Here is a 17,189-nt window from a genome sequence, read left to right as displayed (position 1 = left end):
AGGAAGCATTACTGCTGATGGGTGTATGACTGAATGTTCTTCCTCGTCACTGTTATTCAACAGGGTAAAGGACTTGCTGTAAATACAATATTCTTTCCCCCCTCAATAAAATCTGGTTGGACGTCAGGTGGCTAAATAGGACTGGTGGTGGGGTGGGGTTGTACCTCTTTATGGGTCTTCTCTTTCTTTGGTCTCTGTTTTTTTCTGAGGTAAGAAAAGCCTTTAAATCTTCTCACAATTTTCTCTTGAGTTAATAATGAGAGAATTTATCCTGAGGAAAAGGATGCCTGTTTTGAGTAAACATATTTTTGTGGTGTTTGGGAGCACAAGTCCCCCCTCCCCGCTTTTCTCTTTCGGGGGAGTTAAGATGTGACCCACAATTCCTTGATATTTCCATGCCCATTCTTAAAATTCTTCAGTATAACTCCTGATGGAGAGAGGTCTTTTCCTATGACTTTTCTCCAACTCGCCAGTGTGGTACAGCAGACAGAGTGTTGAGTTTGCTGTTGGAGACTTGGGATCTAATCTCTGATCAACCATAAAGCTCGCTCAACCTGGTGCCTAGGATTTTGTTGCTGATGCTTGGGAATTTTAAATATATTTTTTAGCCCTGCAGAAGTCTGACACCTTTAAATGCTTGATGTTATTTCCTGCAAACCTAAGATAACTTATTCAGCCCAAGAACTATGATTAAACAGAAGTCTGCCTGAATTCCTTGGGATAGTGGAGGGGAAAGACGGTCTCTTCTATTCAGGAGGTGTTTTCTCAATCCTTTTCAGTTCCTTTCAAGCTTAATTGGAGAAGGGAAAGTGACCGCTCATTCTCCTTTAGCCTTCCCCAATCAGGTGTCCTCCAGATGTTGCCAACTACAAATCCCATCATCTCACCATGGATGATGCTGGTTGGAGCTGATTGTAGTCCAAAACACCCACATAGCGCCAGATTTGGAAAGTATCCAATGATTTTGTTCCAGTTACTGTTCCAGTTATTGAACAGGTCTCTTCCATAAATGCTGTGCTGGATCAAAACAGAGGCTTATTTAGTTCAGTATTTTGTTCCCACAGTGACCAACCAGATCCTTATGTTATTTATTTACAATATTTCTATACCTCTCCATATCTAAAAATAGATTCCAGAGTGGTGAACATAGAAATTAACAGTAAAAAGAACTATTAAAAACTAAAATTGTTCAGTTTAAAACAAAGTACCAATAAATAAACATGCAAATGGTACGTTTATATTTCCAAATAGCATGTTTATATTTATATTTCCACTAGGCTAACAACAGTAAAGATGGCAAGTCCATGAGCAGGAACGGAGCACAAGTAGAACAGGAGCACAATAGCACCCACCGGATCATGTTCTCTAGTAACTGGCATTGAGCGCATTCTGCCTCTGAAACTGTGGGGTAATGCATAGTTATCAGGATTATTAGCCATTGATAGCCTTATTCTCCTTGAATTTGCCTAATCCCCTTTTAGAGCTGTTCAAGTTGGTGGCCGTCACTATGTTTTGTGGTGGCAAATTCCATAGTTTAAGAAATATTTCCTTGTATTTGTCCTGAATCTCCCACCACTCCGCTTCATCGGATGGTCCCACATTCTAGCATGAAAGAGGGGAAAGAGTTGCCTTAGCCCCTTGATCACATTGATTGCCCTTTTCTGCACCTTCTCCAACTCTATAATGCCGTTTTTGAGATGTGGTGACCAGAACGGTACACGGTGTTGCAAGTGTGATTTCACCATAGAGGTATATAAAGGCATTGGGATATTGTGAACCGCCCAGAGAGCTTCGGCTATTGGGCGGTATAGAAATGCAATAAATAAATAAATATTTTCTTTTTGATTTGTTTCCTAATGACATGGAATTTGCCTTTTTCCACAGCAGTCATGTTGTAGTTCATTGAGCTATCCACCACAACTCTCAAAGCCCATTATTTCCTTGTAGTCCTCGTTCTACTTCACACCCATGGTGATTTTCTTTCTACCTTACTGACTTCTTTGGACTCCATCCAGACGCCAACTTAAGATTCTTACTAGAGTTTCTTGAAATTCTGTTGGGCTGACTATCACGAAATTCCTTCTTTGCAGTAGCACTGAAATTTTGATCATGGGCTGTTTCCTTCAAAATAGCATATAACTCTTTATCTGGGCCAGCGTCTTCTGTCTTCTAGAGTTTTCTAATGTTAGTGGTCTTCCTTTTCTTTTCTTTGCTGCAGAGGAGATTTATTTGTCATATTTGTACATTTGTATCCAGCTTTCACAGTCTGTTGAGATTCATGAACGGACCAACTCTACACAGAGGTCATTCCTTGTGTAAAGGTGTTGTTCACAATTTACACTTCTGTGCTTGGACTGTTAATTGTTAGGCTAAGCCTAGCAGGGAAGTGGGCCAAAACTCAAGGGCCTAAATGTGTTTCTTGCTTGACTTTTTGCAGGAGACCCAGGTGACAACTCTCACTGCCCTTTAAAGGGACAAGATTTCCCCCAGCTCTTAAAACACTATTTTGACTAGTGAGAAAATTGCAAACTGCAATTTAATCTGCTGCTGGTTTGCCAAGTTTGCTGTGGACAGTGTCAAAGTTAGCTAGGTATTTGACAGCAACTGTAAAATTGCAAACACTACCTTTTCTCCATCTGCAAATGCCGTTGCTGTTTGGTAAGTATTTTTCTCCAAATGTGGGACTGTCCCTTTTAAAATGTCCTTGATAGATATGAAGCCTTCAAACTCTGCTAGATTTTTTTGTTAATCCACAAAATGAAAAACAGGGAGCTTATTTGCTCCTCTTAGAATTCTTGCCATCTTAAGAGTCTAACTGTGTAACAGTCTGTATGTTTACCAAGAAGCAAGTCCACTATTTTCAATGGGGCTTACTCACAGGTAATTGAGGCTGGAATCCTAAACATGCATTCTTGGGAATAAACTCCTTTGAACTAAATGGGGATGTCTGAGTCAGCATGCATTGGATTGGGCAGTAGGTAATAATAAAATACAAGATTTGAAAGACAGGGTGGTTATCTTCAGGCAACAAGGCTCTCTACATCAGCAACCATATGTTTTTTTCCTCCTGCCCTTCCCTCTTCTGGGAAATGGTGATGTTGTAGATGTATTCTGTGGGTCTAGAATGAGTATAACACTTCACATTAAACTTGTGTTCCTTTCCCTCCCAATTGAATGTCTGGAAAGGCCCCAAGTCTTTAGGAACATTGCCTCAAGCTTGCCTTGCTTAGAAAATGATGATCACTTTTCAGTTGTGCATTTTTCTATTTCAGGTTCCATTTTAGCTGTGCAGAATTCTTGTAATGCAGAGAATAGGTATGAAAATACAAACTGGACTGTGATTAGTTTTTGAAAATAAGATAAGGGAATGTTTCTTGAACTTGATGGGTGGGCTTGGGACATCAGTTTGTGTTGATTGGGGGTGGATGGGGGAAAACAAGTAGTTCTGCATCTTATTGGTAATAGACCTGCGTTTTCCTTACGTGGTTTTCCTTACGTGAAGCTTGTTAGCCGACTAGGATCACAGGCACAAAGAAATGTGATTGTGAATCTGTATCTGCTGAGGGCATGACTACCTGAAATGGGAGACTGAGGGGCAAGAGAAGGGAAGGAAGACCTGCTTTAGGAGTGAAGTGGTACAGGATGTGTGTAAAAAAGAGTGTGGGCAATAAATAAGCACTGCAGTGAGAGCCTTATTATTATTATTTATTTATTTATTTATTTATTTATTTATTTATTTATTTATATAGCACCATCAATGTACATGGTGCTGTACAGAGTAAAACAGTAAATAGCAAGACCCTGCCGCATAGGCTTACAATCTAATAAAATCATAGTAAAACAATAAGGAGGGGAAGAGAATGCCAACAGGCACAGGGTAGGGTAAGCAGGCACAGGGTAGGGTAAAACTAACAGTAGAGAGTAACAGTAGAAGTCTGCACAACATCAAGTTTTCTGTTGCCAGAGCAAATAGAAGCTGAACTAGAATCAGAATAGTAGAGTTGGAAAGGGCCTGTAAGGCCATCGAGTCCAACCCCCTGCTCAATGCAGGAATCCACCCTAAAGCATCCCTGACAGAGGGTTGTCCAGATGCCTCTTGAATGACTCTAGTGTGGGAGAGCCCACCACCTCCCTAGGTAACTGGTTCCATTGTCATACTCCTCTAACAGTCAGGAATTTGATGATTTTGGAATTTTGGAATTACATTAGTAAACCTTAAATGAGTTCGCCGTGACTCGGCTTATTTTTGCTGTTGACTTTGTATTCCACAATAAACAAAGGGGCAACGAATTTCTTCCTTGAGTATCTAAAACAATTTGGATTCATGGCATTCTCATTTCTCATTTGTTTATAGCAAAAATGGCTCAAGCAGCTATGGCAGCAGCATCTGGCCATGATGAGGACTCCTCTGAAAGCAGAATGGTTGTTACATTTCTCATGTCAGCCCTTGAGTCAATGGTAAGATTATGTTGGTGGCTTTCACAATGTCTTGCTCTTCCAGAGGTTTCTGTAAGATTATGGGGCAATTTTGCTATCTAGAAGATATTATCACAGCTGCTTGTTTTTACAGTTCTCCAAACTGTGAATGTGTGTCTGCAGGGATCACAATCCCATTGTGCCTTTGCAAATCTATGTACACAGAATCAACCCCTTTACCTCTTAAGTGCTAAGTTTCCAAAAATTCAATGAATAAAGTGCATTTTGGGGGGGGAGGTCACATGATTAAATTGAGTCTTTCTGAGTAGTGATTTAAATCACGATTTAAGTCAATTTGATTTAAATCAAATTGATTTAAAACAACCCCACCCTGTTACCAGCTCAAGCATCACCATTACCAGGTCCACATGTTCTAGGGATGGGTGTCGCTGGCGTATCGCTTGCCTTTGCATCTCCTTGGCTTCTCCAGTTAAAAAGATCTGCCTCTGCTTTGAAGAACACTGTAAAATAGCGGATGGAGGGGAATGAATACAAGGCAGCTCCTATGTACAGCTGTGCTAAATGCACTTCTCACTACTTCCAATTCTAAGCAGCAACTTTTTTCTTCCGCAGTGCAAAGAACTTGCAAAGTCCAAGGCAGAAGTTGCCTGCATTGCTGTGTATGAAACAGATGTGTTTGTGGTGGGAACCGAAAGAGGAAGAGCCTTTGTCAATACGAGAAAAGATTTCCAGAAAGATTTTGTGAAGTACTGTAAGTTTGAATTGCAGCATGTTGGCCTCCTGCAAATCGTTGTATCCTGGCCGTGAACTGCTTTTTTGCACGTGCGATGTTGCTTTCATCCGTGCTGGCATAAAAGTTGTTCAGAGAATATTCTGGGAAATGTGAATCAGTGACCACTTTTTTTATTTGTAGCTTGTGTGAATCGATATGTATTTGTCAATGTTATTCGTGTTCCACTAGAAAATACCATTCCTAATAGTAAACTAAGAAGTTTTGACAGGATTGTAGCCAAGAATTGAACCGCTGAAAAGCTATGGAGAATTACCATTATGTTTGGGGAACTCTGAGGTTTGCAGAAATTTGAAACATCCTTAAGAAAAGCCCACAGGGGCAAACACCCTTCTCCCAAAAATCATTCAATGAGGACTGAACAGGCTCAGTAACCATTGAATAATGAAGTGGTGGTTAGAAAAGAAAAACGTAACATCTGCATAGGGACGAAAGATGTCATCTCCTGTTTGGATGTAATGGCTGAGGAGTTCCCATTTAATGATGTAGGGGGGGGGGGGTTGAATTTGCATAGGGTAATTTGCATCAGAAAATGTTCTGAGGCCCTGGAGAGTGATCTAATTTACCATGTGTTTATCTAGTAAAGAACAGCACTTTTAAAAAAAGTGTCCCATGATATATATTTTTTGTCCCAATACAGTATTTGATGGGGAAAATGTAACCATACTTAATGTGATTTAAATATTATATTGGCTAGAGTCTCACAGAATGACAACTCCTGCAAACCAGTGACTCTGGCTTGTCAGGAGAGGGATAAGCCAGTTGGAACCCAGGGGTTAACGCCAAGAGTAGTTAATGTAGTTAACAGTTGCTTGTCTCCTGAGGCTGTGTTTGGGATTTTTCTGCCTTGCCTGGGGGAAGGTAGTACATCTTACTATGGGGAAAACACCCAGATGGGAAGGTCTAAGAAATATAGCTTAATTGTTCACCAGATGGCAGGAACCAGTGATGTGAGACAGAAAATTTCACAGAGCTTTATTTCCCCCCAGAAAATTTTCCATTTCTAAATATTCTTTGTTTCATAAAATTCATTCGTAACAATGAATGGATGCTAATACACTACTAAGCAAGCCTGGCAGTTTCAAAGTCGTACTTAATGTTTTTCTGGTGATTGTGCTAGGACTTTGTGAGAGACCATGTATGTGTCCAGTCTTCGTTACACTTGCAGTAGGCCTACTGAAATCTATGGGATGTGATTTAGTCATGGCATTGATTTCAGTGGGTTTACTCCAAGCGTGACTGCGTCTGGATCTAACCTGTATGTTTTACTGATCACAGCAATTCATTGAAACAGTAGCAACCATTATCACCAACAATTAATAATAATTAATAAAAAATACATAAAATTCCCAAAGCATGCCGGAATAATGTAGCTTTGAACAGTTTCTCAAAAGACAATGTTGGTACCACAACTGAAAAGTCCCTACCTTGTGACACCTTCTGTTGCATTCAGATGTTGTGAGCGCACAGAGGATGGTAGGAAAACCTTAATGTGTAGGTAAGTCCATATGGGATACATTGTTGCAGTTTGTCCTTTAAATGAAGACTTGGTCTTTGATCTCATATTTTTTTGCAATGTAGGTGTTAATGAAGAGGCAAAAGCTGCAGAACTGCAGAAAATAAAGTCAACTTCACTTGATAATAGGATGACAGTGGATATTGTGGAAATGGAAGCCCTCAGGAAGTCTGTGGAGGATTATTTCTGCATTTGTTATGGTAAATATTTATGTTTTAAGTAGCCAAGTTGCAGTTCTTGGTAGAATTGTGATGCCCGTAATCCTGGATTGAGAGGCAGTTGGGGCTTCCTGTGAGGAAGACAGTGACACCATGAAAATGAAAAGTCTGGGTCTTGATAGGGGACTTGGATCCTAGCTTGATGGATTGAATGAACTCTAGGATGTTGTAAATTTCTGCCCACATCGTAGAAGGGGAACTAAACTAATATAGGTAGGTAAACCTGTCTTCTCCTGCTTTATTTCATTAGGCAGAGCGCTTAACAAAACACTAAATAAATATAAATAAAATGCACAGTATATGTAGCAATATTTTAACACCCCAATATAGCTAGTTGCTTATGCAAGGTCCTGAAGAATGCTGTTTCTTTGGTAATGCATGAAACAAATTAGCTATCGAATAGCCAGCCTCAGTTCTGAGGAGTCATGAGGAAAGTGCATTCTTTTTTCCTTCTTCCTCCTTCAGGTTCGTTATACAGTAAAGATGTATTTTTGGCTGGAGAGTAGTTTTGATATCTGTCCCATTCACCTGAAAGAACCTTTCAAATACTTCTGAGTTGGGAAGATTTGAAGCAAGAAACGAGAGCAGGGGGGTTGAGGAAAGACAGGGACGAATTAATGTTTGCGTCAAAGAAGGGGCACATTTGCCACAGTTTAGCTTGTTCTCCAGCAAAGATGATAACTTATTGGTAATGATTGCTTTCCCCCATCCAGGCAAAGCTTTAGGAAAATCAACTGTAGTTCCTGTGCCGTATGATAAGATTCAGAGGGACCCGTCTGCTGTGATGGTGCACGGCCTCCCAGAAGGACTTGCGTTTAAACATCCTACCAACTACGACGTCACAACGCTGAAGTGGATTCTGGAAAACAAATCTGGCATCTCGTTTGTTATCAAAAGGTGTGATGGAATATGTATATACCACTTTACAACAAACAGTTCTCAAAGCGATATGTATTGTAAAAGGCAGTGTATAAACATGTCAAAGCTGTTTTACAGTCTCAGCAGGATAGGATTTCACATGTAGATTTTCTACCCTTGAGCAAAGGAAGCGACTCCCTTGCTTTATACTGGATTGTCTACACAGATTCTGGCCCTCTTGGAGAACGCTCCCCCCCCCCCCAGCACCAGACAAGCATCTGTCAGGGATGCTTTAGGGTGGATTCCTGCATTGAGCAGGGGGTTGGACTCGATGGCCTTGTAGGCACCTTCCAACTCTGCTATTCTATGATTCACCTATTTCTTCCCAGACCCAGTTCTGGAACAGACCAGGCTAGAAGAACACAGTTCTCTCCCTACTCCTCCACCTCTGCCCCGTCCCGCCGCAGCTGACTTGATGTCAGTTAGAATCTCAAAGTAGGGAGCTTAATGACCTTTCCCTCCTTTCTCACCAATGTCAGTAGTGACTCTGGCCATCTTGGCCTCGGCAAAGAGCAGCCCATCAACACTTTGTTTGCTTAAGTTAGAACTACCAGTACGCTTCTCTGTGCATTTAAAAACTCTTTTTAAGTTCATACTATATTTTGGATGCTTTAGGATGTTTTAGCAATGTATATTACTGTATTTCTTCGATTCTAAGACACACTCCCCCCCCCCCCCCATAAACATCTCTAAGAACAGGGTGCGTCTTAGAATCGCGGGTGCGTTTATTATTTCTTAGAATCAAAGCTTTTTTTCTGTTGGTGGTACTGAAATTAGTGTGCGTCACAATCGATGGCGTCTTACAATCGAAGAAATACGGTATGTTCTTAATTCAGTTTTATGTATTTAATATTTACTGTTGTTCCCCGCCTCGATCAAATGGAGAGGTGGGTGAGAAGTTTTTATTTATTATTATTGGGAAATGCTGGTATGAGCTGTAACCTAGAAAGTCTCTGATTCAGATCTGCCTTTTGCAGTGCCCTCATTTTCCCTCCATAGTCTAAAACGGGCATGGTAATAGTTACCTACTGTAAGGATTGCAGAAAGAACAGATGTGAAGCACTTTGAACACTTATCTCTTGCGTATGTGTGTTTTTAAAATAATAGAATTCTTTCTTAACATAGGCCTTTCCTTGAGCCAAAGAAACATTTAGGTGAGTAGTTCCTTTCCTGCTCTAGATCAGGGTGGGCAGAACATAGATTGGGATCTGTTGGTAGATCTTTGGGTAAATTGAAGTAGATTACAAGGATTTCTGGCAACCAATTATTTAACAGTGATAACAACAAAATGACTTTCCTACCCTTAAATTACACTGCTGAATTAAGAAGGTGTGTGTGTGTGTGTGTGTGTGTGTGTGTGTGTGTGTGTGTGTGAGAGAGAGAGAGAGAGAGAGAGAGAGCATTGAGCAGGGGGTTGGACTCGATGGCCTTATAGGCCCCTTCCAAATCTACTATTCTATGATTCTAGGGAGAGACAGACAGGAGTGGATTTTTTTTGTGGAAGGATGAGGTCCATTCTGTTCTGGTACTCAGAAAGTCGTGGGTTCAGAATTTGTAAATTCTAAGTTTGTCTTTTTCACCTTACTCTAGTTGATGGATTTCAGGATTTTCGTAAAATGCGAAGTAGATCCCACAGGCATCAAGTCAGCCCACCCTTGCTCTTAAAAAAAAAATTAAATTAAAAATTAAAACCTCATTTCATGCACTGCCCACTTCTGTAGTTTGTAATAAACACCAACATCCAGAATGGAAGTGCATTGGGAAATTAAGTACACAACTCTGCAAGCAGATTTCAGGCTAATCTTCATCCTTTTCACACTCTTGTGCGACCAGTTTAATTTCTCTTGCAGTTTCCCCAATCAGAAAATTGTGGGAGAATTTACTTTAATCGTTTCCTGTGTAAAGCAAGTCTTCTCTCCGGTTTTTAAAGCTGAAATTGGAATTGTGTATAATATGCAAAAGTGCATGTCGCAAGTTCTGAAGAGCCTAAAGTTCCATAAACGAGTTACAAACAGTAGCTGTGTGATAGTAACTCCTTTTTTGAGAAAGTATATACTACCAAGACCACAACAGTTAAATCTGTGGCAGTTCATTGGAGGTCATTTCCATGACCCAAATTGCTTACATAGCCAAGTCACCCATGGCTCCCTTCGAGGAAGGGCGGGATATAAATAGAAAGAAATTATTGGTGCTAACAAGATGCCTTGGCTGGTGTGCCTGATCCCCCTTCTCCACCCCTACTAGTTTCCAGAGTTTGGCTGAAATTCTGCCCCAACACCTCTTGGATCCCAGATTCAGGGCCTGCTTAAATTCTGACACTGCTGTTCCACTGGGGAAGAGGATTTTCAACCAAAGCCTCCGACTTTCTGATGATTACTTTACTTGCGTATCTAGCGGCATCGCTACTTGCTCATTTGTGCTTCTGGATGTGTTTCTATAACCAAGGAGGGGAAAAACCATGCCACACATGCTATTTCAGTTTCTTGACACGTGTGTAGCCAGGGCTATGTGGGAGAACAGTAATGCCTGTTTAACGTTCCTGTAGAACTATATAACTTGGGGTAAACGAAAGCGCCACTTGACTTGCTTTGCGGTTTTCCTTCTTATGCTAAATTCATCTTGGCTTTTTTATGTGGCTGTTATATTGTGAAAGCTAGATAATGCCCAGAGAGCTTCGGCTATTGGGCGGTATAAAAATGTAATAAATAAATAAATAAAAATAAAATGTTTCTTCCTTTCAGGACCTCGTATGGCAGACTCCTCGCACACCGTAACATCCCCAGGTGGAAGGTACGACACCTTTTACGCTTTTCCGTAAACAATGATTCCCCGCCCCCCTCAAAACAGCCTTTCTGTAGTTGTTACAGCAAGGGTTTTTTTTTTTTTTCAGAGAGAAAAATTGGGACTTTTGCATTCATTTAAAATATTTATTTCCTTCCTTTAATTTGTCATTCACAAAGCTGCTTATTGTGGAGGAAGGCTGGGGTCAACTTAACCTCCCTACAGGGTAGGCCTCTGGGCTAAACATCCAATTCCCTGGACAGCCCCCCCCCCCCCCAATCCTGCCCAAGCCAACCCTTTGGGGAAATAAAAGCACTCACACATGTTTAAGGACTGAAGCAGTTTATTAAAAAGTCTAGACTAACACGTAAGGCTTCCGTCGGACACAGAAATAACACAGACAATAAAATATTAAAAGGGGGAAAGGGGAGGGGAAGTTGGGGCAATGCTTTAAAAACAGGCTTTACACAGGAAAATGGATTAACGGGTTAAAAACACACCCAGCAATCAACTAAGACTCTAACCCAACCCAAAACCTTGCCCTAAGGCAAGAAGATTCCCCTGGAACCTCCAGACATTTGAACATAAGAAAGCTAGCTAAAGACGAAGCGTTCACCCAGCTCACCGGGGACCTCCCACATCATACACGCACAAGTTCAGGGAAGATGGCTGGCCCCTGGTTGCCCACTCCTTTATCCCTTCTCGGGCCTACAGGCCTCGTGACTCGTGCTAGCCAATCCCAGGCTCCTCTCAGGTCGCTGGCACCCCCTCTCCCATCAGGCCACATCCCAGCTGTAAACGATCAACACTCCAATTAGCGCAGCCTTGGCTATTTGAGCTAAACTGATAACCCACACAGGTGTTACTCCCACCAGACAGGGAGGGCTTGACACAACCAATTATCCAAACCGTGAGACCAACTCAACTGTCTCAAGAAATGTTTTTGTAAGCCACCTTGAGAGCCATTTTGGCTAAAGGACGGGATAAAAATGCTAAAATAAATAAATAAAAATAAACTCTAAGGAATGTTCTCTGAAACTCCCTCCTCCCAGCCCAGAGGCTGAAGCCAAACTGAGCAAAACTTAACTGGGCAGGACTGCCACCATATTGGCCATTCTTCACACTTATAACAAATTTTTTTAGAGGATAAAAATCCTAAACTATAAGAAATCAAAGCAACCAACAGATTAAAAGAGCAGCAGGATGAATCACATTAAAGTCTGAGAGTCATTTTTACTTGGCATCTAAAGGCCACCGAGAGTTGGGACCAAACAGGACATGTGTCATGGCCCACCCCTTCATCGTGCCTGTTGCATGGCCTCTTTTACAATTGTAAGAATCACAGTGGCCGTCTCAAATCAAAATTATACGTTTCCAATCCTCATGGTTGTGGGGAAAAACATGAAAGCGATCCTTGGTGCCTGGGAGACCCAGAATCCCAATTAAAAAGTTGCGCTGCGATTTTTCAGAGTTCGTCTTCCCGTTACTGAGATACGATACCAACGTGGCTATATAGGATTTGCCCTTTGGAACATCTGCGTTGTTTCCAGGCAACACGGAGCAGCTAGAGTTTAGTGGTGTAAAGCACATGATTTACAGGTAGAAGGTTCCAGATTGAACCAGCATCTCCAGTTCAATGATCTTTTGTAGCAATGCTGGAAAGGCTCTGGGCAGAAGATGCCAGTTAGTGTAGACAGTACTGGGTTAAATGAATCAAAGATCTGACTTGGCATACAAGAGATACTTGTGATTTTTATTATTGCGCTTGGTGTGTGTTACATATTCTTTCTCTCATGTCTGTCTAGCTGCTCTTCCATCCAGGTGAAGACTGAGCCCAATGAAGATTCTGGTATGTATTTCTAGTTCTTTTTCAAATACTTTTCTTCAGCATGCAGGGGTTTGCTTATATACATTTCTTAATTCTGAAGATTTGGATTTCAGAATTGAGTTCTTGAGTCCTTAAGAATGACCAGTAAGCAGTCTTTTGAAAAAACCCGGAGTAAATATTAGTAATCCCTTATGTTCAAAATATCCCTTGTTCAATGCTTCACCTTGTTTTCTAGTATTGGAAAACACACTTAAGCATCTTACACCAACTGATAGGAGGTTTTAAGTATTATAAAAGAATTGGGGGCAGCAGGAAAGGGTCAGGTTGTAGAACTCTTGAGTTATAGTGGCAGAGAGTTCCTTAGGCCATGAAATATTTGGTGGCGGTGGGGATAGCAAAAGTCTGTAGCGGGTGCATATGAATTGATTCAGTCCATGCTTCCCAGTTGAATGGAATAAACTTTTATGCATGCATAAGTCTTTGGTTGCGATTGAAAATGGAATGCAAGACTAGATGGGCTTTTATTTAATCAAGCACCTCTTCCTTTGGTCTTGTTTTGTACATTTCTGTAGCAGTTCTTTGCTTGCTGTTAGCCCCATGTACAGGCCCAGCTGCATAGCTGTCAATCATAGAGTAGTAGAGTTGGAAGGGGCCTATAAGGCCATCTAGGGCATGTTTAACCTGGAGAAGAGAAGATTGAGTGGAGATATGATAGCAACCTTCAAATACTTGAAAGGTTGTCACACAGAGGAGGGCCAGGATCTCTTCTCGATCCTCCTAGAGTGCAGGACACAGAATAACGGGCTGAAGTGACAGGAAGCCAGATTCCAGCTGGACATCAGGAAAAACTTCCTGACTGCTAGAGCAGTGAGACAATGGAACCAGTTATTTAGGAAGGTTCTGGGCTCTCCCACACTACAGGCCTTCAAGAGGCAGCTGGTCAGCCATCTGTCAGGGATGCTTTAGGGTGGATTCCTGCCTTGAGCAGGGAGTTGGACTCAATGGCCTTGTAGGCCCCTTCCAACTCTACTATTCTATGATTCTAGTCCCTAGGGACATGACGTCCTGGGGACATGAGATGGGAATGTGGATCCATCACAGTTTATTGAGTTTATACATTGGAGAGGAGATAAAAAATACAAATTTCTGCTTTTCTCTGCTTCTTTGTATAGTTTGTAGTGTTTCAATTGGATGAGGAAGTTGGACTCCACCACGCTAATTGCCTTTCACACAAAACGTATTCATTTTCTTGAGACGTCAAGAAATGGTTTTGTTTTTTTTATAACCCAATTGCCCTTGTAGACGGATAATTACTGTTTCTTCTTCAGGACTCGAGATGGTAACAATTAAAGAAGAATCAGAGGATCCTGAATATTATCAGTTTAACATTCCAGGTAACATTGCGTGTAAGACTTCTCCAACAAGGGCTGAAGTCTTGAATGCTAAAATACACAGGGAAGAAAAGCAAGCGGAAATGAAGTCCATTGGAGGAGATAGAAAAATTAGATAGGATTCCAGTATGAACTTAATGTTCTTTGAAGCAGAATTTTTATTTGGTCAGGGCATTCCTATGCATGGCTCCTACTCTTTTGTCTGCTGCCTTTGGACCTTGTTCTGCCATTGTCTGTACTCCTCCCTCCCTTCCCCCCCCCCAACTTTGACAAAAGTTTTCTAGGGATTAGGATAAATTGGATAACTTTATGGGTTTGTACAGTAAGTATAATGTCAGTATCGTACCCTGAGTAAACAAGCTCTGATTTCAGCGTTGCAAATGGGTGTCTCTGGAGAGGGGAGTTCAGGCTACACGTGATTGTTCCCCAGGAGTGCTTTATCTCTCTGATTTAACCATTTCCCAGGAGTGCTTTATCTCTCTGATTTAACCGTTTCAGCACACCGAGCGGCTCATGTTACCAACAATTAAATGGGCCTGTGTACCGGGTTAGCATGCTAAAGGCACAAAACCCTTTGCTTCAAAAAGAATTGAGTGTTAACGTTGTTGTTAATATGTAGTGCGAAATAAACACAACAAATATGTGTTAAATATATATGATGTGAACTGCTGTGCTTCCTCTCCTCCCCTCCTGCAAAAAAAAAAAAATCCCTACCAAATTTGAAAATGGCACCCTGGCTATGATTGCACATACAGCATGTGAGTGGTTTAGTGGAAATTGTCTTAGTTTGCCAAACTTAGTCAGGGCTACTGGAGTGTGTAAATTACTGATGGGTCTTTTACTAGGACTTTCTGGAAAACCATTTTTTATTTTTTAGAGCCCCCTCGTTGTTTGATTCCTTCTGTGTCCCGTTGGCTGTGCTTCCATTTTTAATAGCTCAGTTGCGAAAGGTGCCGTGCCAGGAGATGAGCATTGAGAATGGTGTGTACTAATTGGGCTATTAGAAAAAGAGGCTCCTGGCTCTGGTGCTATGAAATGTCAAAAGAAATTTCTTTATTTTTATCCGAAATATAAAAATGTTCCCAAAAAAACTTTCAACCAAACTTGTACAGCGCTCAACGTTGCGGATCCGGAGATCCTTCGTCAGGAGCTGTACAACGAAATAAATTACTTTTTGAAGCAATTATAGATTTAAAACCTTCTAGATATTTTTTTACAAGACTGCAGTCGTGTTCATTCTGTCTCCGTCCTACCAACTATCCTCCATCTCCACTGTTGATGGAGACAGAATGAACACGATTGCGGTCTTGTAAGAAATATCTAGAAGGTTTTAAATCTATAATTACTTCAAAATAATTTATTTCGTTTGTACAGCTCCTGACGAAGGATCTCCGGATCCGCAACGTTGAGGGTTGTACAAGTTTGGTTGAAAGGTTTTTTGGAACATTTTTATATTTCGGATAAAAATAAAGAAATTTCTTTTGACATTTCATAGCACCAGAGCCAGTAGCCTCTTTTCCTTATAGCTTTTTCGTGGTGCTTTCCCCCTCTTTTCCCTCAATTATATACTAATTGGGCACCAGTTCAATCTTATGACCCGTCGCCTAATGCTGGCATCGCAAGTCAACGCAATAAGGGTGGGTTGCCACCAGAATGCTGAACGCCATCACTGTTAGTCGATAACGTGGAATAGAAACGGGAGTAGACAGGATGTGGCAGGGCTCAGGTATTCCGTGTGCAGTCACCTACGCCCTCATTTAGGCAATCAAGGGATAACTGAGCCTACGAAGATTGCCTCCCAGTCGGCTCTCGCCCCTTGCCGTGCCTTGGTGCTAATTCCACATTTGCTCTTTTTCGCAAGCTGGAGAGGTGAACCTTCGTGAAACAAATCTTCGGTTGAATTAAGAGGTTATATTGGATGAACGGACTTGTTCATGTGAGTCCTGAAGATGAGTGTCTGGTATGTCCTAGCAAATGGTTTGAATAGGGTTGAGATTGTCCCAACGGCATAGCAGGGAAATTGCTCCTCACGCATACTGGAGCATATCCCTGCCTGCGTTCAGGGTATTAGTTTCCTGTTGATGAGTTGTGTTATGAGAGTGAGAGTTTGAAGCTGCAAACCATTCTTTGTTAAACGTAGAAAAAGGAGGACCAGGTGTATAATAATTGGTTCCTAAAACTGTTTTCAGAAAAACATTATATGGCCCTCCTCCTTAGTGTCAGTGTGGAAGAGCAGGCCACTCTCTGGCCTCCCTGTGAGTATTGTAGACTGGTCAGACCTTTAACAGACGGGGTAGGAAATTGAGAACTGAAGTTTGCCTTGGCTGGATCTATCAAGTATACTGCTGGATGTGGTTTTGTGCTTCCAGCCCGCAATAGGAAATGGAGGGTTTTGAATTGATCGGTGGCAAAAAAAAGAAATAGTTGAGACACACTTTCTCTCAGCTGAGATATGATGTCAAACTATGGAACTTCCCTATGGTTTGGTGTGACAATTGAACTAAGAACTGGTTTGTGATCAGCTTGTCAAACCTGAATTGGAAAACGTGGGTTTTGAAGTAGATTTTCAAACCTTTAGTTTTTGCTAGCTATGGTTCGGCTTAAACCGACAGTTTGGGCTGTTGCTATCTCTCTCCAGGAACACATGCAAACAGACGAGTGCTGAGCAGACACAGAATGAAAGCAGATAAGCATTAAATTGCTTTACCAGGGCTAGATAAGTCTTGGAACTCTCTTTCGCACTAGAACTCTGTGAAACAATGACTTGTTTCTGCGATTGGTTGATTCAGTTGAGCATGCTCTCGTAAGGGAAATGGGGGAAATCATGGGAAGTGATTTTTTTTATGGCTGTCTTTGTTTACCAAAGCAGGTCCTTCAGAAACTTCGGCGATTGATGAGAAAATCGCCCTGGCAAAGTCTTACACAGGTATAGCAATTCACTTGTTCATCATCATGGTGCAATTTCTCACAACAGCATTGATGCCTTGGTAGCAACGGTCTGCCTGCCAACAGTACTGTTTTTCCAAGCTCGATTTCAGCTCCACGACCTGAATTTTGTGAAAGAGATCAGTGACTCCCCTTCCTTCCCTCGTCTTGCTTGAGATTTTATTCAGAAGGGCCGCTGTCTGCTTAGAGATGCTGTGTTCCTTCTTTCTTCAGACCCTCTAAATTTTTTCTCACTTTTGGAAAATAAGGAAAGACATATACTTGTCTACCAAAATGGTTATTTTTTTTTTAAAAAAATAAACATTGTGTTAAATGCCATTTTGAACATATTTATGGTGCCATATTCAGTACTTCCAAAATTTCA

The 17,189-nt window shown here is 41.3% G+C and overlaps 1 protein-coding gene across 4 annotated transcripts in view; it reads left to right on the top strand.

The window, feature by feature from the left end:
- Positions 1-17,189, top strand: part of GTF2I (general transcription factor IIi) — a 65,384-nt gene that overhangs the window by 5,560 nt on the left and 42,635 nt on the right. Inside the window, exons 2-11 of one of the 4 annotated variants that reach the window (XM_063146710.1) lie at positions 3,273-3,315; positions 4,355-4,458; positions 5,050-5,188; positions 6,809-6,943; positions 7,675-7,858; positions 9,005-9,033; positions 10,621-10,669; positions 12,466-12,509; positions 13,817-13,882; positions 16,746-16,805. In XM_063146710.1, coding sequence (XP_063002780.1) covers positions 3,303-3,315; positions 4,355-4,458; positions 5,050-5,188; positions 6,809-6,943; positions 7,675-7,858; positions 9,005-9,033; positions 10,621-10,669; positions 12,466-12,509; positions 13,817-13,882; positions 16,746-16,805 — 823 coding nt within the window. In that variant the 5' untranslated portion in view covers positions 3,273-3,302. Of the gene's footprint in view, positions 1-2,998; positions 3,316-4,354; positions 4,459-5,049; positions 5,189-6,808; positions 6,944-7,674; positions 7,859-9,004; positions 9,034-10,620; positions 10,670-12,465; positions 12,510-13,816; positions 13,883-16,745; positions 16,806-17,189 lie in introns of those variants that run through there. The other 3 variants (XM_063146713.1, XM_063146711.1, XM_063146712.1) reach the window with 3 other exon arrangements.

Source organism: Elgaria multicarinata, chromosome 22, assembly GCF_023053635.1.
Source record: "Elgaria multicarinata webbii isolate HBS135686 ecotype San Diego chromosome 22, rElgMul1.1.pri, whole genome shotgun sequence".
Classification (NCBI taxonomy): Eukaryota; Metazoa; Chordata; class Lepidosauria; order Squamata; family Anguidae; genus Elgaria; species Elgaria multicarinata.
The sequence above is the reverse complement of the archived record's forward strand: the minus strand, read 5'-3'. Positions and strand labels throughout refer to the sequence as shown.